General features: G+C 39.5%; 1 protein-coding gene across 7 annotated transcripts in view; it reads left to right on the plus strand.

Annotated features, from left to right (window-relative positions):
• The window catches only part of brd4 (bromodomain containing 4), a 182,513-nt gene that overhangs the window by 155,744 nt on the left and 2,736 nt on the right, over positions 1 to 24,033 (plus strand). For all 7 annotated transcript variants that reach the window (XM_073069094.1, XM_073069093.1, XM_073069090.1 and 4 more), the window contains 8 exons: positions 3,489 to 3,550; positions 5,927 to 6,167; positions 8,147 to 8,731; positions 12,280 to 12,386; positions 15,333 to 15,498; positions 18,763 to 18,893; positions 22,023 to 22,249; positions 23,402 to 23,600. In XM_073069094.1, the coding sequence (XP_072925195.1) occupies positions 3,489 to 3,550; positions 5,927 to 6,167; positions 8,147 to 8,731; positions 12,280 to 12,386; positions 15,333 to 15,498; positions 18,763 to 18,893; positions 22,023 to 22,249; positions 23,402 to 23,600 (1,718 nt within the window). The remainder of the gene's footprint in view (positions 1 to 3,488; positions 3,551 to 5,926; positions 6,168 to 8,146; positions 8,732 to 12,279; positions 12,387 to 15,332; positions 15,499 to 18,762; positions 18,894 to 22,022; positions 22,250 to 23,401; positions 23,601 to 24,033) is intronic.

Here is a 24,033-nt window from a genome sequence, read left to right on the forward strand (position 1 = left end):
TGCAGCACAGCAGAAGTTTTTCTCATGTAATACAATTCCCTCTTGGACAGATTTCCTCCAGGTTTATCTATTGAATGCAGTGTCTTCCCAGTTTAGATATAATTTCTTTAGCCTGGTTTTGATGTTATCTTTGAAGCATTTTCTTTACCCACCAGGGCTCGCTGGACTTAATCTGAAAAAGCATCCCTGAAATATAGTCATGATGTAATGTAGACAATGCATCAGATTTTGCTTGTTTAGCAAGCAAAACAACTGAAAATTTAAAATACTGGTGGTTCTTTTTATGGAAAAGTGTATTATGATTCATGTTAACAAAACAAGTTGTAAATATGAGAATCTAACTCACTGGTCTCAATGTAAAGTGATAGCCCACTTTAAAAGTTAAGCTACTAAAACTAGGTTTAACAACTGTGACCTTCATACCTTCATGATTTTGTTTGTCCATTCCCATTGGCTCCCATGCCTTCCTGCCTCAGCATAATATCTAATATTTCTTCTTTATACCAATGCCTCTTTTAAACCATGCCTAGGTCTTTGATCAAACTTTAGTCATATATTCTGATACTAGCCTTGAGTGCTGTATGTCAGTCTACATTCAATGTTTTTTTTATATATGCATATTTATACTGTGTGTGTACGTGTGTAATTGGGGCCAGTACATTTTGGCCCAATTAAGCAGGTGTCCCTATTAGCCTAAGTTTCATGGAAGTACCTATAAGGCATTAAAAAAAAAGACAAAGTACCATTTTAACAGCTTATGTGTTGAAATGAAATACAGAACAAACTAGAACACTACCAATACCTCTACATTACTATAAAAATGTGTAGTAGTTCCTAATGGTTATCAACAGAGGAATTCATCTGCCGCATTCTTTTCATTGACTAAATAAACAAAGTGCAGGCATCTAGTGCAGATAATCGACTGCCTTCATACATTGCTTTAGACAATTGCGTCCTCCAAATCTTCATTTTCATTGTAACATTCAAGATGATTGTTGATGCCTTCAAATTCCTTGTAGTTCCTAACTTGTGGAAGAAGTGAAATAGTTCCACTTTTACTCCCATCTGTTAGTGGCGTTTCCAAGCCTGAATGCTTGAAATCGCAGTGAGCAAAACAGTTTGGAATTGGCTTGCTGCTTATTTCTCACCAACAGTCAGTGACAAAAGTCACTTTTTAAAATGCAAACACATGCAACTTACACTATTTAAAAACTGATCACACTGATAATGGTATAGTGTCTAATGGCCACACAAGTGCACAGCTGACACTAGTTAGGAACTGTCTCCTGTCCCATAGTGAGCCAAGTAAACTAAGGAAATCCTGACTGTTTTAATGATTTTTTTTTGTTCTTTAAGAGTTGTTCCAAATAAATGGTTACTGGAATACACGCATGCATGCACATGCACACGCACGCACTTCAGCATTCCGTTAAAGGAAAGTTGTAATACAAAGTTACAAATTGTTTCTTTCACTTCAAAGTGTAAACTCACATGATATTTACCATCTTTTCATTCATTTATGTTCCTGTTTCATCCATTTCAATTTCCAAGACCACTGTTGGCTGTTGTACCTCCTTTGTACTTTTCTGATGTTACAAATGGTCAAAGAATTTTTTCACAAATTATTTGGCATATTCCGTTAATGTAAAGGGGCCTTCGCTCCCGCACCAGCAGGCACAGGAAGAGCAGCTTCCCTGAGGCTGTGACCCTGCTGAACCTCACATCACAGCGCTAAGCAGTATTGCACCCATATTGTACTGTCTCAGTACTTTTACATCTGTATGCTGTCGTACTTACTTTTTATTCACAGTTATTTTGTAAATAATACTATTCTTTTGCGCTTCTGGTTAGATGCTAATTGCATTTCATTGGCTTTGTATCTGTACTCGGCACAATGACAATAAAGTTGAATCTAATCTAATTTGATCTAGCTGGAACATAGAGGATTACAGACTTTGATTTTGGCCTTGTACTTGATACCATTGGTAAAACCGGAGTAAATTAATGTAGTTAATTTTTCAAAGCTGAGATGTAGTAGTTTTGTTGAACTTCGTATATAAGCAATTGTCATAATGTAAAAGTTTGGCAAATATTTGGCATTTAAAACAATGCATATTCCATTGTACTAAATATTGATTTGAAGTCTCAAGTATTATTATAGGATTTTTTTCTATATAATGCATTGAGCAGTGTCTGATTTTTATGGTGAACCTGTGCAGGCATGGTCTTTGGTGGGGGAGGGAGTGGTAGCAGATTGGTTGATGGAACCTGTGCTTCACCACTGTCTCTTCCGCTTGGCAACTGTGACCATCTGAGAACTGCTTTAACTCCTATGGGTCTACCTTCTGTTTAGAAGATAAGCTTGCTTAAATAGTTGTCATGTAATCTTTGCCAGAACCAATTTGATTGCATTCTGTTCATTTAATACACAACTTGTTAATGAAAATATTAAAAAGCTACATGTACCAAAGAACATGATTACTTTTGAATAAAATTTAAAAATTGTGATCTTTTGGTTCATCAACATCTGGAAGGAAGCAATGAATAATACTGTTAATCAGATAGTGTTTCAGTGCTCATTTTTCATCCTCTTACAAAATACTGTTAGGCTTTAGATAGGTCTCTGAAATGCCACCATGGAAGGGGGTGGTAGGCTCATATGATTACAGGTATAACTCTCGCTTTGGCTAGCAGTTTAATATAGGGGGTGATAGCCCCCAGCCCGGCCAAAGTTTGGGTGGATGCTGCGCGATGTGTCCCCTGTTACAAATCAGTACCCCGAAATAACAAACGGTACACGATATGCGAGTAAACAATTAAGCTTTATAATTCTTACTTTGACTATATGGTTAGACCAAAAAAAGGTAAAAAAGGGCCCGATCTTATTAAACAGTCTGGTGCACAATGTTGGAGCTCACTGATAAGTCGATCGTACACCATCGACCTCCTCCGATTGTCGCTGCCCTTCTGTTGCCCACTAGCAACAGCCTTGAAATAAGTTGCCTGTGCTTAATGGAGAAATAGAACTTTAATCTGAAGGGTCATTGAGCAGCATCAAATGATATGAATATAATTGCTCAGGGACCTTGTTGAATCTTTATTGTATCTATACCTGTGGTTTCCTGTGAAGTGCTGTTGGTCAACTGGAAATCATTGTTCAAGTGTAGGAAAGCATTATTCAGATCTCCTCATGGAAATCTTCAACTAAGTAACTTGGATTGGATATCATGTGTTTTAACCCTTCAGGATGCAGTGGGATAGACTAAGGGTAATACTTGCTAATTTTTAAACTATAAAAATACCTGCCACTCTACAACACAAACCTCTATAAAATCCTTTCGGTGCAAACACAAATCCTGTTGTACTTTGGTGTAAAGAGGGGTCCTCTATTAGATCATTTAAGTCACCCAGGGCTCTTGTTTAAATAGTATAGTTTAGATTTAGTTGTCCATCAGCCAGCACATCTCAATTTCAACTCTCTTCTGCAGAGGTGCCACCTAAAACCAAACATGGCAGCCACAAGAGCCGCTCTGGACGGGAGCAGAAGAAGGTAGGAATGATCAACGAGCCAAGACTGTGCTGTTTGTTTACCGGTGGGGGTGGCCTGGGTTTTGAGAATTTCATTTTCTGCCTAAAAGAAACTAAACTTTTCAGACTCTTCATCTGCTCTTTCTTCCCTCCACCTCTCTTTGTCCCAGCATGTTAATCATTCTACTTACCTTTACCTGTTTTGTTTCACTCCAAAGCAGTGAGCAACATTCTCTTATTCCCTGTAAAAGGAAGCAAGCCAATTGTTAATGTATTTCAAAACTGCATTTGTAGGGCCTCTGAAAATTGACTTTCAGGATATTATCCTCCCCTTTGTATCCCCTAAGATGTAATAGGAAGCTTCTTAATGTTTTGGTGGGGGAGGGGTAATAACTGCACACCTGTGGACCATGAAAGATTATAGAGATGCAAGCTTGGCTTTTTACTTGCAAGCTGCCCATAATCTCAGTGATGTTTGAGTCAGGCTAAGTAGGAGAGAGGGCTGTTATGCCTGGGATTCCTTCATTACTGTACACCATTCAGTCCTTGAGGTCCTTCGAGCTGGTTGCCAGATTTGGCCTGAGCCATTAATAATGTAGAAAAGATAGTGCTACAGTAAATAATGAAAATGTACATTTGGGATGGGGAGATTTGTCAGAAAAACTAATGTTGTAGTGAAATGGATGATTATTCGCTTGCTGTTAAATTGAGTGTAAAAATTACAAATTTGTTTGTACCAGAGTTAAAGGCAAAGTTCAGTGAATGTCAGCTATTCCACATGAAGCTTCAAATGGAGATGTTTGAAAGCTCCCAGGTTTTCATCTGCCCTGGTGTTTCTCAGCACTATCCAAAGTCCATAAATTAGAACATTTTGTTATAGCTTGTGTGTTTTCATGCTGTCCTAATTATTTAGATTGTGACTGGTCAGTATTGCGCTTTTTCCTTTGACTTTTCCTTATTGCCCTTATCCACAATTTCTTGTTATTCCCAGTTTCCACAGTCCCAGTTGACCCCCATGGAGTCTTAAGGAGAAATAGTTGCTTGTTTGACTACTCCTTTGATGGAAATCTCTCTGAAATGGCCTAGCTTGAATTTTTAATTAATGTTCCCTAAGTCTTGATTTCTCCAACATAATTATTTCCCTGTATCTACCCTATTCTAATATTTTTAACTGCTCAAGGTGATCACTCCTAAATTTTCCGCACACAAAAGAACATGAACTAAATTGGAGACTCGCTCCTATAGATGTAACAGTCACAAGTCTCCTGGAATCCATCTTATTACAGAACTGAGTTTATTGAAAAGGCTTGTTCTTAAAAGTTCCATTTTAGTTAAATTTTGAGCTTAATATTTCCAGATTTAGACCTGACGAAGAGTTAGGGTCTCCCTGTTGTTCCATTTTTAATATTTTATTACTGCACTAGTGCCATGTAAACATCTGATATCTGGATCCCATGCAGTTAATTTTCTGACATGGGGCATTTGCCAGACAGGCAGAGGTTGCTGACTAATGAAGCTGGGTTTTTCTGCTCCTGAGCTGAATTGGGAGAGTTTACTGTAGTGTGGGCAGGTGGTGTTTAGATTCCCAGTGTTAACTCGATAGGAGGTGGATGGAAATGGATAATAGCCCATTAGAAAATATTTAGTGTGTAGGAAATCTGTGATTTGCATGTTTAACAGGCATTAGAATGTCTTCAGTACTGAGCCAACAGCATCTTTCCTTCCCAACCTAGTTAATTGCCCCACCTCTTAAAGAATGTTGATTAAAAACATAAACTCTTAGTGTAATTTTCTCCCTCCCTCAAAATCTTTAAGCCAGAGAGGAGAAAATTAATGATGTCACTGTCACAGTGACTCCTGTTTAGTTTAAAAGTAAGTTTTAGCCTGTTTTTTCACCATAATGCTGTCAAAGGCCACAGTTTCAACTTGTAAGTGCATTTCACCATGGTTTGGTTTCATTGTCACCATTGGAGGCTGTGGAATTTTATACTGTACCAGGCCGTTGTCAAGGAATTTCATTGCACCCTGGTGTATGACAGTAAACTAATCTGAACACGGTAGGATTTGATAGAAGCAGATCTGATCCTTCAGGCTTCATGGTCATTCCTAATTGATTGTTTTAGTTGTGGAAGATGAAGGTCAATTGCATCAGTTTTTGAAGAAGGAAGAATTGAACTACTAGAGTGGGGTTGTGTTTACAGGATCACTTGAACTATGTGCTCTGTGGACTGAAAGCAAATTAGCTCCGAATGTCAGAAGATTAGAGAGAAAATTGCCTATGAAATTTAAAAACAAATGCATTCAACGTTGTGAGTGATACAGAATTTAAAATAAGACTAACATTATTTTAAAAAATATAAACATTACTCTGATGAGCTTTTTTTCCTTCTCCCTGCAGCAGCATCATCACCACCATCAGCCCCCACAGCCGATGAAGCAATCACCTCAACAGTTTGTACCTGCTCCACTTCCAGTCATGGAGCCACAGATATTGACCAATGCCTATGATGCCATGCCGCACTTTGGACAGCCCATGATGCACCTTCCTCACCAAAGCGAGCTGCAGACGCATTTGCAACCGCCACCCGAGCAGCATTCGCCCCCTCACCTCACCCAACACTCAGTGGTGTCACCGCCAGGTACGTGATCTCTTTTGTAGCCTCTTATTGAAGCACACCACCTGAGAAAACCTTTGAAATTGTATAATCACCATTAATCTTTTCACTGGGATTCACTGAGGTGATGTGCGAAGTGGGCCTATTTCATATTGTGTACTCTGCTTGGAAAAGCACTAATTAAAGTATCATTTGGTATTGAAACCCACTTCCAGAATGCATGTTACATTGATGGAACAGTAAGTAATTTGTAGCAGTAACTCAGTGGATGGAGCAGCACCTGCAAAGATAGGATTTTCGTTATTTCAGGCTGAAACTTTGCATCAGGACCCAAAATGGCAATGAATCCTCCCTTCCACAGATGCTGCTCCATCTGTTGAATTTTTTTTAGCTATCTATTGCTCCATCTGCATTATCTTGTGTTTCTGATTTTAATGGTATTAGTTTATTTTTGTCACATGACCATGATACAACGAAAAGCTTGCCTCGCATACTGTTCATGCGGATCAAATCATTACCCATTGCACTGTGCTGGAGTAAGGTAAAATCAAAGTAAGATTTATCATCCAAGTGTGTATATGATACCATATACTGTATATTCTGGATTCTGATTTCCTTTTGTACTACCCTGATCTACCTCAATTCAGCATCATTTGTCTGGATGGTATCTCAATATATGTCAAAGTAAAGTTATTATTGAAGTACATATATGTCACCATTTGCTACCTTGAGATTCATTTTCTTGCAGGCATTTTTGATAAACTATACAGAAATAACAAAGCAGAATCGTAAAAGTGCAGTGCATGTAAATGATAAAGTGTGCAGGATCATAATGAAGTAGATTGTGAGGGCAAGAGTTAATCTTAATGTACAAGAGGTCCTTTCAGGAGTCTGATAAGTGTGACATAAACTGTCCTTGAAATTGCTGCTCAGTTTCATATGTTACCATAACATATGGCCTCTGTCCTTGTGTTATGTATATTATTCTGCTAGATATCATTTCCATTCACCTGGACCAGCAAAATTGTCTTATGGATATACAAGTAACCATATGCTTATTAATGTTTACTTCTGCTGCTGATGAAGTTGATAGAATGGATGGAGTGGGGAATTTAAGAAAAAAATGAAGAGAAAAAATGTTTAGAGTGCCCAGAAAAGGATCATGAGCATTTTTCTGGGAGAGGAATATGAGGAGTGTTTGGCAGCTCTGAGTCTGTACTCCCTGGAATTTAGCAGAATGTGGGGGGTGGGGGGGGGGATCTCATTGAAGCCTACCAAATGTTGAAAGGACTAGATACAGTGGATGTGGAGAAGATGTTTCTTGTGGTGGGGAGTGGGTGGTAATCCAGAACTAGAGGGCATAGCCTCAAAATTGAGGAGTAACCCTTTAGAACAGAGGTAAGGAGAAATTTTTTTAGCCAGAGTGTAGTGAATCTGTGGAATGCTTTGCCACAGACTGTGGTGGAGGCCAAGCCCATGCATTTTTTTAAGGCGAAAGTTGATTGTTTTCCTGATCGGTCAGGGCATCAAAGGATATGGTGAGAAGGGAGGTGTATGGTGTTGAGTGGGATCCAGCATCAGCCATGATGGAATGGAGGAGCAGACTCGATGAGCTGAATGGTCTAATTGCTCCTGTGTCTCATGATCTTAATGATTAAAAAGTGCTGAGTTGTGCCAGGGCATGTCTCTAAAGAAAAAAGCAAAGTTGAAATGTAAAAGGTGTAGGATATTGTCCACCAGTTAAATTGCAAATGCTGGGTAGAGGTCCCCCATGGTGGGTAAACATAAGTTAGGATTTGAGCGGTGGATTGGTGATCAGAATCCAACTTCAAATAGGGAAATAAAGGTGCAGGTACTGACAATATTTAAGAAACAAGTGATAAAAGGGAGAGAAAATGAACAGTCTGTAGGTGTGTTGTTTGGTTATCCATATATGTACTTGAAATGGTCTACTGTATGCTGAAAATAAATATAATTTAACACTATGTTATGTTTCCTTTTAGCTTTGCACAGTAGTCTGCCTCAACAGCCATCCAGACCCAGCGGTAAAGCAGCACCATTACCTCCAAAACAGCCTCGGCCTCTCACACAGTCCCCACCTATGGTTCCACAGCCTATATTACAGCCCCCGCAGATGACACAACCGCCAGCAATCCTAGAAGAAGAAGAACCACAGTCTCATCTCTCACTCCCCCTACATACTTCACAGATGCAGTTGTATTTACAGCAGCTGCAAAAAGTCCAGAATCAGACCCCGCTTCTCTCAACGACCTCATCCCAGCCCCAGACTCAGCCCCAATCACAGCCGCAGGCAGTGCTCAACCAGTCACAGGCATCACACACGCAGCCCCAGCCTCCACCGCACGCTCAGCCTGCGCCACATCCCCAGCCTCAGCCTCTTCCCCCACAGCAAGTACAGCAGCAGCAGCAACATCAACCAAGACCCCTACACATACAACCCATGCCATTTCCACCACACATCCAGCAGCCACAGCCACAACATCAGCCTCCTCAGCAGGCAAAACCCCAACAAGTCATTCAGCATCACCATTCCCCACGACAACCGAAGCCTGACCCCTACTCCACAGGTAAGGAGTCTTTTCAAAGTTCATTCCTGACTGATTTGTATAGTTATTCCTTAATTTTCACAAGCGACGGGTTCCTTTGAAAATGTTCTGTTAGACAGAATTTTGCAGACCACAAAGGGTTTTCCCATTTGAGGCTAAAAATTCAAATTGTGTTCCAGAGCTCAGGAATTTTGGTCCGAAGAAAACTGAATACATAAAAGAACTATCTGAAGTAGCAAAATATTATTTAACTATTAATATTTTAAAATAAATGATGTACCTTGTTAAATGCTCATAAAATAGTCATTTTGGGTTTGCACATCAAAATAGATTTAGATGCATATCATATTTTTTTACTGAGTTAAGTATTGTATGTAATTAGTTTTGCTACAACAAGTGTATGGGACATTGGAAAAAAGTTGAATTTCCCCATGGGGATGAATAAAGTATCTATCTATCTATCTATCTATCTAGTAGGAGGAAGAGATATTCAATTGGTTATGGTGAATCTGGGCTTGATAGAGTTTTCAATGTTGATCAAGAGTTCTTCATATGATTTTTTCCCCCCAGTGGATTGCTATTAATTGAGGCTCAAACAAAATATCAGTAGAAATCTGGATACCTTTCTTCATTTGATATCGCTCCCTGTAGCAGTGCACATCATTTTTCTGTTCACATTTTATTCTGCAGTCAGTGGTGTGTTTATTGCCTTCGAAGATGGCGCTCGCTGTTTGGAGTAGAACACCACTGAAATCCTTATTGTAGTGAAATCTTGGTCTCTTTTCTCTTGTGACCTCTTTGTCATACGATCTAGTGACACTTCTGTGTCATCCCATCTATATAATTACATGCATCCTCATTATTGTCTTGACTGTGTCTTTTCAATCTTCTAACATGGCCATTGTACATACGGTCTGGTCAGGATTTCCTCCATATGCCATTCAGTGGTACAAGGATTGCACTAATGTTGTCTATGGCCACCCTGATTTTTGCATCACTTCCAAATGTCTGGGAAGGTGATCTTTAGATTCATCAAATGCCCTGCCTTGAACATACTGCTAGCACTCTCATCTATTACTTTTAATAAAAATATAAGAGAAGTATGGGTCCAGGGAAGAACTCCTGGATGTGTGAAATGGCCTCTGTTAGCCACATGTCCACAAGCATTGTCACTGGTGGACAAAGCTTATAATGTCCACAGAGATGTTGAATAAGATAGAAGAAAGAGAGTCTTTTCGCTTTATACTTCTCAGTATTTTATCTGTTCTGTTTTCCCTGCGCCCACTTCAACGTCAGTGCTGCTATAGTGATCCATAACAAGGGGAAAAAATAGGTTGTCCAATCCTCCATATTTTTCCCATGTATTACGTAGTAGTCCAAATAGAAAGGAAAATGGAGGGCTATGTGGGACGAAAGAGTTGGATCGATCTTAGAGTAGATTAAAGAGTCAGCACGTCATCGGCTGAAGGGCCTGTACCGTTCTACATTCTATTCTCACACAATATTAAATGAAGAGGGCAGGAAGCAATGTAATAACCTTGTAGCACAGCATTGTCATATACCTCTGCACAAGTTTAGATGTTTTGATTTTCTGACTAAGGGAGACTGATTTTTACAGTTATCAGTGTTTTGCCTTCGCCTTATCAAGACAATATTTGATTCCCCTTGAAGCTTGGACTTGTTTACTTATTCATCAAGGTAATAATGTGTCACAGCATCTTCCTTTAAGGGAACCCTGTCTTATCCACATTAACTCTTGAAGGTTTGTTTTGGCTGCTTTAGAATTTGCACTTGCTGATTCCTTGCAAGGTGAGCATTATGCTGGTTTACATATTTCTTGAAATGCTGAACCAACTATCATTGCTTTTGAACATATCAGCACTTTCAGAAGATCCATCATTCACATGTTGTATCAAGTCTTACATTTCCCAGGATCATCAGCAAACTGATGGGCAGAAGCCACTTGATTCTGATCTACTTGTATCTCACCTCTGTAGCACCTCTACTCTTAGCATGACCCTCTTCCAGGGATAATACTTCTGGGTACTAAGTCTTATTTTATCAAGGGTTATTTTGTACTATCAATACTCTAAAATTTACTGATCACTTAATGCACATCACATGTTCACCTTTTTTGATTCTGTTAATTATGTTCGTTGTCCGTGTTAACCGTTATAATTTTCTATAATTTTATAGTGCAAGTGCATTCATTAGAAATGCTGGAACATTTTGAATCCATCTTAAGGAAAGCAATAAATCATAGTGGTGCACTGACCCCTGGGAACACACAAAATGTTGGAGAAACTCAGCAGGTCAGACAGCATCTGTGCAAAGGAATAAACAGTCAACGTCTGTCTGACTGAAGGAGCAGTTGTTCCTCTCCACAGGTGTTACTTAACCTGCTGAGTTCCTTCATCATTTTTTGTGTGTGTGTGTGTGTGTGTGTTGCTCTGGATTTCCAGCATCTGTAGAATCTCTTGTGTTACTGACCTCTGGCATGAAAGTTGGGTCAAAGTGTGTCTTGGGTGGAGTGCAGCATGCTATTTATTTTTTAAATTGCTTTTTAATTCAAAGATGCATGCCCCAGAGAATTAATGATGGTATGGTAAAAAATTATATAATTGTTTGCAAATCAAGCAATCAGTAAACAAGAATGTGAATATAATTTTGAGGAGGAGAGTTTTCAGGATTTTGTTTGGATGTTACAATGCTATGTGAGGAATTGGATATGCAATGAAAAGGTCTTCAGTACCACAGATAAATAACAGCTGTTGTGGGATTAAATGTGCTGGTAAGGCTGGGTAAATGAACCTCCTTTCACCCTGTGTAGTTTTATAGACAGTGAAGTGTGTGCTTGAAATACAAGCAGAGACTCTTAAGTAGTTAGTAGTTTCAGCAGCCTGTTTGGAGTAGATGAGTTTCCTAAAAGTGTTTACAGGTTGTGTAGTGGCTATCTACATTCAGGTTTTTCCCCATAAAATTAGTTTTTCATGATGAAATGTGGTCAGTTGCAAGCTGTTTATCTTGTAGATTTTTTGACTGTGTATTAAATAGATAAAAAAGCAATCCGTACATACAAAAGTTCATCCTTAACCCAGAGAGGAAGAAATCAATGATTGTGTCACCAGATTTTCATTGGTTGCTGCCTTTGCACAACCTTTCCATCAGGTACCACAATACAGACCAAAATATCTGGGCTGACACCACAGTTGTGCTGCATTGTTGATGCTGACATCTTCAGGATGAGACATTAAACCAAGACCCCATATGCAGTCAGGCACACATCAGATTTCTTGACACTATTTTGAAGAAATTAACCCCATTGTACTGGTAAATGTTTATCCCCTAACATTTTTCTAAGAATATCTCAACATTGTTACACTTCTGCTTGTAGGACAACTTTGTAACTTGGCTTTTTCATTTTCCTGTTTACATTAGTGTCCACACTTTTTGGGGTAAAAATGTGCTTGTAAACTTCTTGAAGGTACAAAGAGTGCCAACTAAGTACAAGTCTTTTTCTTTAATGGAAAATTGATTGTGACTTAATTTTTCATGCTTGCTTTTCTCAGCTCATATGGCAGATGTGTCTTCTCCGCTCCTGATGCATTCCCCACCGCTGCCACAATTTCCATCTCTTGTCCAGTCACCTCCAAGAAATGTACAGACTAAAAAACAGGTGAAAAAAATCTCTTCAGTTCAATGTAACGTGGGCTAGAGTATAATCACAATACCAGTGACCAGGGTTCAATTCCTGATGCTGTTTGTAAGGAGTTTGTACGTTCTCTCCATGACTACGTGGGTTTCCTCAGGAGGCTACGGCTTCTTCCCAAAGTCCAAAGGTGTACTAGTTGGTAGGTTAATTGGCCATTGTAAGTTGCCCCATGATTAGGCTAGGATTTAATCGGGTGGTTGCTGGGCGGCGCAGCTGGAAGGGCCTGTCCCATGCTATATCTCTAAATAAGTAAATGCCATGTCTGCAAAATGATAGCAATATTTAAAGGGCATCATTTAAAAATATGCACCTAATTAAATGAACGTTGCTGAGCAGATATTAATAATGAGTATTCACATTTACGCAAAGGTTTCGTGACTATTGATGACAAGTGGGAACCCATTCAGTTTTTTTTAAATTCCGTCACTTTATGTTGATAAATATTCTTGGGATCAAGCCAGAGGTGTTAATAATTTCTATAGTTCACATATTGACCTAATCAGAGAATTATTTTGAAAAGCATTGTACGTGAAGGATGTTTTCATAATGGTATACAATGAATGTCTTGTGCAGCAGCAGTCACAATGTAATAATTCCAACTTCTCAGATTCAACAAGAATGAGTCAAACCAGTAGGATTTCTTCTGGGAGTGGACTTATTCCATTAATCCCTTTCTTCTCTTGCTCTCTCAACCCCTGTAAAACTACTTGCATCTGCAGTGGCTTCCTTTGCAATGACCTTGAAGCTATTCTATGGCAATGAAGCCTTCTGTCACAGGCAATGGAACATTTCAAGTAATGGACAGGAAATAATGCATTCAGTCCTTGTGTAATCTGGTGTAATAGTGCTTCTGAGTTTGCAGAGTACACTTTGCTTAATGTAATAGGCATTCATGTTTATGCACTTTTTTTGAAAAGAGTTAAAGCTGTAATTATGTAACTGTATGGGATCAAAACCCATCAATTTACTTGGAACTAAATGTACACTCAGTGGCCACTTCATTAGGTATATCTGCTTGATAATGCGAATTGGCTAATCATGAGGCAGCAGCTTTAATGCATAAAAACATGCAGACCTGGTCAAGATGTTGAGTTGGTGTTCAGACCAAACATCAGAATGGGGAAATGTGACCCAAGTGACTTTGGTCGTGGAATGATTGTTGGTGCCAGACAGGGTTCTTTGAGTATTTCAGAAACTGCTAATCTTCTGGGGTTTTCACGCACAACAATCTCAAGAATTCACAGAGAATGGTGCTAGTGAGCAGCAGTTCTGTTGGTGAAAACGCCTTGTTAATGAGAGTGATCAGAGGAAAATGGCCAGACTGATAACTCAGATAACCACATGTTACAACAGTGGTGTGAAGAAGAGCATTTCTGAACTCGCATGTCAGACCTTGTAATGGATGGGCTATAGCAGCAGACCATGAACATACAATGTGATGACTGAGTGTACAATAATGAGATAAATTAATATTTCTTGTGCTTCGTGCATAATTTTGGTGCCTGATCTTCCTTCAATGTCATGTAGAAATGAACACTTCCACCTTTTCGTCTAGAGTTGCAGATAATCTGGAAGTTTAATTTCTTTGCACACTGACAGTCACATTTTAAGACCAGACAGAATGGTTGTGGAGAGATGTTTCCAATAGTAGGAAGGATTAGGACCAGAGGTCACAGCCTCAGAATTGAAGGGTGTTTCCCCTAGGTCAGAGATGAGGAGGTATTTGGTGAATCTGTGATACTCATTGCCACATGTGTCTGTGGAGGCCAAGTCATTGGGTATATTCAAAGCAGAAGTTCATAGGATCTTTATTAGTAAGGGCATTAAAAAAATGGGGAGAAGGCAGGTGAATGAGGTTCAGGGGCTTAAAAAAATCAGCTATGATGGAATGCTGGAACAGACTCGATGGGCCAAATGGCCTAATTCTGCTTCTATGTCTTGTGGTGTTAAAAGGCATGTCATGACTCGTCTTCTACTTTGAACCCTCAACTAAGCCTGGGAAAATCCTGCCTATCAGAGACTTTCAATGCATGAAGCATGGTTTGCAACTCTAACACCATTTTTCAAAACAAAAATGCTGTATTCCCCACCTAGCAGCCTCGGTGGGCTAAATGTCCTAGTTCTGCTCCTACATCCTATGGTCTTAAAAGGTTTGTCATGACAAGTCATGCTTGAGACACTTCACAAGAGATGCTTCACTACTCAGTGTGAAGTGCCTCTGGTCTGAAATGCTTCTCTGCAAAGCTATCTGACCTGATTTTTTAAATTTCTTCCCCCCCCCCCACCCCCCCCCCCCCCCCCCCCCGGGAAGTTTAAGTTTTATATCTTCGGTCCTACTGAAGGTTTGGTTTGAGGGGTTAGCCACATCTGAAATTTGGAATGGTAGGTGGCATGCATACTTATGGGATCTAATTCAAGATATTTCAAGTAAAGATTTCTCTGGGAAAAACAGCAGCTCCCATCATATCCAACAGTAAGTGAAGAGACCATAAGATTTGGATGGTCAGTCAACACGTGATGCAGATGTAATAATGGCCAATACTTACTTTGCCAGCCAGTGGACAGTCCTCCTCACCCTTCCCACTCTCAGTATTGTTCCCAATGCTGAATTATGCTAAGACTGGGCTTGGAACATGTGCCAGTGACTCTAAAAAAAAAACAAGGAGCATTATAGGAATCGGCAGTGAGGGAGAGTGTTAAGTATAGGTTCCAATATGGCTTTATCCCTCCACACTAACCTACTAGACACTGCCCTTGTTTGACACTCCAGTTTATGCATGCCATTGTGTTGTGAGCCACATGCCACAGGAAATGTGTGGAGATACCACTAATTCACAACAGTTTGGAGGCTTTATCTCAAAGGTTTTGGTTTGGATTGCTATGGTCTAAGAAATATTTATTTTCTTGCAGGAACCACGAACTCCGTCAATAGTACAATCACAACCAATGGTAAACATGAAAGAAGAGAAAAGTCACTCTTCACCTGTAATCAGAAATGAGCCATTTAGCCCTTCAATGCGCCAGGAGCCATCAAAACAGAGGGAAGGAAGCAAACCACCTCCACATATTGGTCACCGTAAGTAAACAGTAGGCTATGGCACCATTGTAAGTTGTAGGGATCGTATTGTTCCTTCAGATGTGAAGGTAGTGCTTTGGTTATGCTTTCCTCCAGAACGAGACATAATTTAAAAACATCAGAACTTTGCAGTTCAGAGATAATTTTGGGGATTGTACAGGCACACTCTTCCAACACAACACACCGGCATACTTCCCTGACCTCTGTGGTCCAAGCAAATGGTAATTCATTCATTGAAGTTTAGATAACATTGTTCTGTGCAAAGTTGCTAATCACTGGTGCTAATAAAACAGTCACTCCTCTTCGTATTAATTCATTGTACAGTCGGTCCTCCTTATCCGCGGATTCTGCATGCACGAATTCAACCAATCGTGAAAACCCGGAAGTGCTCTTCCAGCACTTGTTGTTCGAGCATGTACAGACTTTTTTTCTTGTCATTATTCCCTAAACAATGCAGTATAACAACCATTTTACATAGCATTTACATTGTATTAAGTATTATAAGTAATCTAGAGATGATTTAAAGTATACGGGAGGATGTGCATGGGTTATCATGCATCGGAATCGAAAAAAATCGGAAGTTCTCTTACTAAGTAAGTCGAAACAGGTACATCTAGTATTATTTGGCGTCAGTTAGTCAAACGTTTGTCTTAGTATATAGTATATATTTTACCTTTCTATGCATATAAGACACTTAAAGAATGTATGTTTCAGTGCTGGGCTTGGGAACAGAAGTTCTCGGGACAGATCACTCCCTAGCAGGTTGATGTGGAGGATCAAAAACTCAAAACCCCAAAACCTAATAATTAAACCACTGCGCTGCTTAGTAATAATTGTAGCTTTCATCGGGGCAGAGCCTTTCTCACTTTATCCTTTAAAGTTGTTCCGATCGTTGACCCGCCTAGCCTAACACTTTTCCAATGACCAATGGCGTTTCACCTCTTTCTGATCGCTTTATTATTTCCACTTTATTTTCAGTCGTGATCATGATTATTTTTGTGAACAGAAACACTGCGCATTCAGAGCTCTGGCGCCAGGGTTCTAATGTCCACCGCTCTGAGACAGGTTAAATAAGGTCTGGGGGTCCACTGGGTCCTAAGGTCCATCGCATTGAGACAGGTTGAATAAGGGACTTGAGCATCTGCGAAATTTGGTATCTGCGAGGGGTCCTGGAACCAATCCCCCGCGGATAAGGAGAGCCGACTGTACTTGGAAATATTTGGCAGCGATGAAAGCACTGGGTAAATGTTAGATTTTAGTCTCAGCGTGGGAATTCATAACCTTCTCACTGATAAAATCATTTGGAGATGTGAACAAAACACTTGTGCAGATTAATTTCATTTGTGGCACAGTAGTTGGTGATAAATGCACACAGCTCAAATAGCCTGCGATCGATCCTGACATCTGGTCTGGCTGTGTGGAATTTGCACTTTTTACCTGTAAACTATGGTTTACCCCAAGAGCTATGATTTTGTCGTACCTCCCAAAGTGTAAGTTGGTGGAGTAGATGGCTACAGTTGAATTGATGGGATTGATCTGACAGCCAGAGTGGACACCCCTTAGATCATTACAGAATGAGATATTTTCTGCAAAAGTGGTACTTATAGAATTAGTTGTAAAAGGAGTTTGCAATGTTTTGAAGTTGTGAAACACTACCGCAGTACAAATCTTTTTATTGGCTGTGAAAACAACATATAGATCATTAGCAGTATCTTTGAAGTTTTATCACTAAAACAAATGATCTAGTTATTGCCATATTTTTTCCACTAATGGGGACTTGTTGGAAAAATCAGCTCAATTTTTTTTAAAAAATCAAATATTTTACAAAGATTTCTTTGTGCTCAAATGTAAGTATCTTCGACTTATTTCGAGCTTTCTGTTATTTCAGTCAATGAGCAGCTTGAAGGTGGATGTCAGATATGTTGGGGACAGATAGGCAGATGGATTGTTTCTTCTTTTTACAATATTTTTATTCAGAAGAAAAAAAAGATTTACAGAGTACAACACATAGATACATCTCAACATAACTTGTGTACATTCATATATTGTGATAAAATTGATCAAAATGTTATAGTATAACACATAAAGGTATACCACTCTGTAATCAAAAATTTAAAGATAGGTCATACATCATAAAAGAAATTTTTTATATAAAAAAAAGTCAACCCCCTACCAACTACCAAAGAAAAAAGCTGATGGATGATAATGGATAAATTAGAAAAGAAAACATTCGCTTAAGAAGAGAAGATAAAAATATACATAAAAGTATATGTGGACTGTTAAACTTAATAAATTGGAAGAATAATTTAGGAAAGGTCCCCAGATATTTAAAAAGATTGTTTCGAATTTCAGACTGAGCAGCGGATCTTTTCTAAATTTAAATAAGACATAATATCACGTAGCCATTGAAGATGTGTAGGAGGGGTAGACTCTTTCCATTTAAGCAAGATTGCTCTTCTTGTTAAAAGAGAGGTAAAAACTAAAACCTGTAGGTTAGAAGCATTTAAAGTTATATCTTCATCTGCAATAATACCAAACAAGGCAGTAAGGGGATTTGGGTCAAATTGGACCCTAAAAAGTTGTGAGAAGGTATGGAATACTTCCAGCCAAAACTTTTCAATATTAGGGCAAAACCAAAACATATGAATTAAAGAGGCATCAAGATGGATTGTTTCAGAAAGGTTTTTGGTTTGAGGAGTTTTCTCTCTTTAAATCCCCATCTCTCCAGAACTAAAGAACAATCCAGCTCGTTACTTAAAATGTTCACATTAATTGTTTTCTTTTGTACATGATGTCAAGTGAAAAAGTACCTGACTGATGTTCTGGTATGTTTTTCAGGTTAAATTTAACCTGAAATGATTACAGCTCAAAAGCCCTGGCCTTGTAAAAGTATGTTTATTGTTTTTTTGTGTTTTGTATTTTTCATGTAGCTCCCAATGGTAAAAAATCTGTCGGGTAGATTTCCATTTGGTGTTTGTGCAAGAGAATAAATATAATGATTGTAATGCAGTAATTTTAACTGTAAAAAGTCTCTCCTGCCACTTTTCAAATCACGTATTTTGTCAGGTACCCTGAAAGTATCAAAATACTACAGCTGTTATACATCTGAAATAAAACAGTAATCCAAGTGAGTTCAGAGGCTCTCTGTGGAGAGACAAAATACTAAAACTTGCTGATGTGGATGTTTCCATCATTTTCTGTTTTATTTCAATACTTGTTGATTTAGGACAGTCTTTAGAAACATTGGGTATTTTCCTCCTGCAGGACCAGAGATGAAGCACATGGAAGCTGCTGGACCAGTGATTCGACCTCCAGAACACAGCTCGCAACCATCTCCTCAGGACAAAGACAAGCATAAACAACAAACACCCAAAACTCCTGTCGCTCCCAAAAAAGTGAGAAGCTTTAATAGTTTAACTGGTGATGTTATCCTCTTTCTGTTCCTTTCCTGAAGTTGCTGATTCTTGCTGGAATGTGTTTTGTGACTTGACCTTCCTTTGAGGCGTGGTGGTGAGAATACAGTTCGTAACAGTTGAGCCTAGATCTACAGTGGCTTATATGAATTTAAGAGTAGTAGGCCTTCTAGTTTTTCACCCCTGTTCTGCTATTCAGTAAAGCTATGCCACATTAGCAATATTTAAAAATACATCAATATAAGCTTCAGAGAGCCATGGGCCAAGTACAGACAAAGGAAGTGGCTTGCTGGATACTGTAGTCGGCATGGACAAGTTGGGCTGTAGGGCTGTATGACATAGGTGATCTAAACTTGGTTTAGGTTTAACTTTCCTGCCAGTTCTCGATAACACTCAGTTTCCCCAGTAACACAATTCCATCCATCCTGTTCTGCAACTGGTGACCTCAAACTATGGAGTAACAAGTTCCAGAGATCATGAGCTTCTGAGGAACCTAGTGGGTTTTTTACTGTACCGCCATTGAATGTTGAATGTTTGATCATATTTGCCTCCACCACCACTTTAGGATGCTCATTTCAGGCACCTCACCACTTGTGCTTTTAAAATGAAATTTTCTGCACACATCTGCTTTTGAAATTCAACCCTGGGGAAAAGATACAGGCTTTCTACTTCCTCTATTCCTCTCATAATCTTATATGTGTATCAGATTTCCCTCATCCTTCATCAGTCCAGAAAAAAAACCAATCCAAATTTACCCAGTCTCTCCTAGCAAATGTCAGTCTAATCTAGGGAGCATCCTGGTAAACCGCTCCATCTTCTCCAAAACCTCAATATCCTTCCTATAATGGGCAACCAGAACTGAATGCAACACGCTAGATGCTAACTAGCTTTATAAAGCTGTAACACAATGATCCCTGAACTTAATCCCTCGAGTAATAAAGATAAGCTTGCAGTATTCCTTCTTTACCACCCTACCAACTTGTGTAGCCACTTTCAGAGAGCTTTGGGCTTGTTCCCCCCCCCCCCCCCCCCACTTTCTCTGTATATCAACACTGCTAAGGATCTTACCGTTAGCAGTGTACTGTCCCTTTACATTTGATCTCCCAAAGTGCAACACTTTACATTTGCCCAAGTTAAACCTTGTCTGCCATTTCTCTGCTCATAATCTACAGCTGTTCCAGATCCTGCCTTTCTTTGCTAGTCTTCTATGCTATCCACAGCATCAATTTTTGTATCATCTACAAACTTACTGATCCACCCATCTACATTTTCATCCAGGTCTTCAACATATTGCACTAACAAGTGAGATCCCAGGATGGATCCCGGCAAAGCATCACTAGTCACAGAACCCCATCCTGGAGTCCCTATGTGACACCACCCTCTTAAGCTCAAATTTCTCCTCATTATACTCTACCTGCCAAACTTTTCCCACTCACTTCATCTGTCTGGATTTTTTATAATTTCTGTCACATTCTGAGTTTGTTTTCCCTTTTTTTGTATATCAACAAATTTGTTCCCTCATTTAAGTTATTCATCTGGATTATAAACAGTGATGTTCAGTACAGATCCCACAAATTTTTGCACTTTTTAAAACTCAGAAATGACCTATTCATCACAAATAATTGCTTTACAAATGAGTTCATTCAGTTATACATGCTCATAATTCACCCCAAGACCATGGTGTCTTAACTTCTTGCAGTAAATGTCTTTGTGATATTACATGCCTTTTGGAAATTGATATCCATTACAGTATATCAATTCCCCTTTACCGGCCTTGCATGTTAGATCTTCAAAGAAATTTAAAAAGTTCATCAAATATGATTTTCCTGTTCTTAAAGTATGTGGACTTTAATTGTAATAAGATCATCTAAAACTAATGGTGTTAGTTCCTTAATTTTTCCATGCATTTCCTCAAAGATCGGTTGCAGGTTAACTAACCTATAGACTTTTTGCTTCTGACTTCCTCCTTTCTTGAATAAGAGTGTTGCATTAGTGGTTTCCAGATATGAACCTTTTCCTGAATGTAAATGATTCCAGAAGGTCTAAGCAGCATTGCACTATCTTTGCCATTGTTCCTTTTAGTACAGTAAGATGCACATCAGTCTTGGGCTTGTTGGCCTTTACTCCTAGTTTGCCCAGTTCCTTATTTTGCCAGTGATTGTCTTTTCAGGGTCTGTTATTATTGGGATACACTTTCTGTGTTGCTACTTTTATGCATTCCTGTGTCAGGCTTTATATTTTCCTCCTGTATTTACTTCTAAGTCCTGATTTTAGATGATGATAGTGTTTATAGTTGATTTCTGATTTCCTGTTAAAAACAACACCTTTAATGGCTGACACGAGGAAATCTGCAGATGCTGGAAATTCAAACAACACACACAAAATGCTGGTGGAACACAGCAGGCCAGGCAGCATCTATAAGGAGAAACACTGTCGACGTTTCGGGCCGAGACCTTTCGTCATGTTGAAGGGTCTCGGCCGGAAACGTCGACAGTCTTTCTCCTTATAGATGCTGCCTGGCCTGCTGTGTTCCACCAGCATTTTGTGTGTGACCTTTAATGGCTGTCTCCTCATATTCTCCAGCCTTTTATCACTTAATTCCCACAGTGCTTCATATTCCAATCTCAGCATTCTGGCATAACTTTACTCAACATTATCGGAGGATCCATTAAATAGTATGGCTAGCTTTATTTGACCCTTTTGTCCAGGGCCCCTGGGTCTAATAATTTTATAACTAAGATTGATTGTGAGGGTTTCCCAATTTGTATAGTGTTCTCTCAAGTTGTGATTACCCTCTAAGCAATCAGTTTGGAGTAAATATTCATCTTAACTGTAATATTCCTGAATTGTATCTCTGATGTTTGATAATTCATTCTGAAGCAGTGATCTTTGGGTTTATGAGCTGGATGAATGAGATGTTCATTTACTTTTGGACTAATGTTAAATACTTTGTTTTTTTTTAAAAAATAGCTTACAACACAATTTGTTTTTCAAGTTAGTAAGCCTTAAATTGTACCCATTCTTTTATTTCCTTTCAGTTTCTCAGCTTCAGAGTTATTTGTACATTTTACCTTGATGAGGTTCTAAATTCTTTGTGCATGTGTGCTTTAGGATCTCAAGATCAAGAACATGGGCTCATGGGCAAGTCTCGTTAAAAAGACACCTTCCACTCCCTCATCCACAGCAAAGTCATCAAGTGATAGCTTTGAGCAGTTTAGGCGAGCAGCACGAGAAAAGGAGGAGCGAGAAAAGGCACTCAAAGCACAGGAGGAGTACCGTAAGATGCAACAGGAGGCAGCAGAGAAGGAACGTCTCCGCATGGAACAGGAGCGACAGCGGCAAGTCTAGCCTTTGCACTTCTTAAAACTATCAAGCCTATGTTTTGTCCTGATGAAGGGTTTCAGCCTGAAACATCAACTGTTTATTCCTCTTCATCTATTCTGCCTGACTTGCTAAGTTCTGCCAGCATTTTGTGTGTGTTGCTCAAGATTTCTAGCACTTGCAGAATCTCTCGTGTTCATATTTTGCCTTGGTTACTTATTATAAGTCAACTTTAATGTATGCCTCTGTGTTTGGCTGCCTCTGCATATTGCCAGTGAGCAGCCTTTGTGAACCTGCTTCCACCTCAACATCTGAAATAAGTGTCCCATGTAAGCTTACCTGATGAAATTCAATTTTATTTTGTTCTGAAGGAGCACCAAATAAGGTCCTTTGTGGATGACAATTCATCTATCTCATCAGATCAGCAAGTTCCCTTTCTTGATGCGAGCTAACTAGTAATTGTCTGCATGTACTGTTTCTTCAGGTACAAATCTGCAGAACTTGGAATGCAGCAGGAGAAACTGAAATATTGGGTCTATAATAGCCAAGTGTCTTCTGTCAAAAAAAGAAACCCATTGCTTAAGTTGCTGTATGAATTGTGGATAAGTAACACAGAGATTGGGTAGTTTAGTTGTTATGTTGATGAGAGAATTCTGGCCAGTGTTCTGGAGCAAAAAAAAAATCACATCCAAATATTTCAGCTTGAGATGCAATTAGGTTTGTGTAAACTGTTTGTCCCATCCTTGAAGCCTGTGCTGTGTTAGGTACAGCACAGGTAGGTACCTATTACATGGAAGTTAAACTCACACTGAAGTCTTTTTCCAACCTTACCTACATAATTTGACATTGAACTGGACATTTTCAGTTCACCCCATATCACTGTTCAGTTCATTTGCTTGTCTGAGGTCCCAAATCTCTTTGTTTCCATGGTGGTGGCATCTTCAGCTCAGGTTTTTAGCAAATTGTAATCAAGACACTTTTAAATGTGCAAGGGAAACTCTAGATGTGGACGTACTTTGTTAAATGCTCCTCTGCAGGGAACTCATAAGCCACTTTGTTCAGTCTTACTTGGGTATATGACAGCAACTGATATGATAAAGTGAGAACTCAACTGAAGGAGCTTTACTACCATTGTAGTGTATCTGAACAAACCCTGCTTTTAATTGCAGAAGTCGAGACGAGGAGGATGCTTTGGAGTGTGCCCGGAGAGCTCACGAGGAGGCGCGGAGGCAGCAGCAACATCTTCAGCAGCAGCAGCAACAACAGCAGCAGCAGCAGCAGGGCTCTCAGCCAACCTCACAGTCTATACTGGATCAGCAGCGAGAGCTAGCGAGGAAACGGGAGCAAGAACGAAGGCGGAAGGAAGCAGTAAGTACACAATAGAAGAAGAATAGCCCTTAACTCGGCAGTGGAGTTACCAGGGCACCTTCATGATGGTGTTTCCGTGGCAAGCTATTCTTGTTTTTACGAGGCTGAGTTGCTAGCTCAATGCTCAACCCGACTTGGATTCGAACTCGAGAACCTTCACTCCGGAGCCCGGCGCTGATATTATTGCGCCACCAAGCGGGACAAGTACACAATAGGATCCTGAAAATGAAGTGACCACAAACAGATGACTATCATGTCCCTTAGAGCCCGGGCATGATAGTCATCTGTTTGTGGTCACTTCGTCTTCAGGATTGCAATTAGCAGTGCGTCCCTTAGTTAGCTAGGAAGTAAAGTGAAAAAATAAGCCAGATTTTTTTTTATTGTTCCCTGAATGTTGTTCCATTGACATCTCCTGGAAGATGCTTGTGCATGG

Source organism: Hemitrygon akajei, chromosome 16 (genome assembly GCF_048418815.1).
Source record: "Hemitrygon akajei chromosome 16, sHemAka1.3, whole genome shotgun sequence".
In the NCBI taxonomy this organism is placed as follows: Eukaryota; Metazoa; Chordata; class Chondrichthyes; order Myliobatiformes; family Dasyatidae; genus Hemitrygon; species Hemitrygon akajei.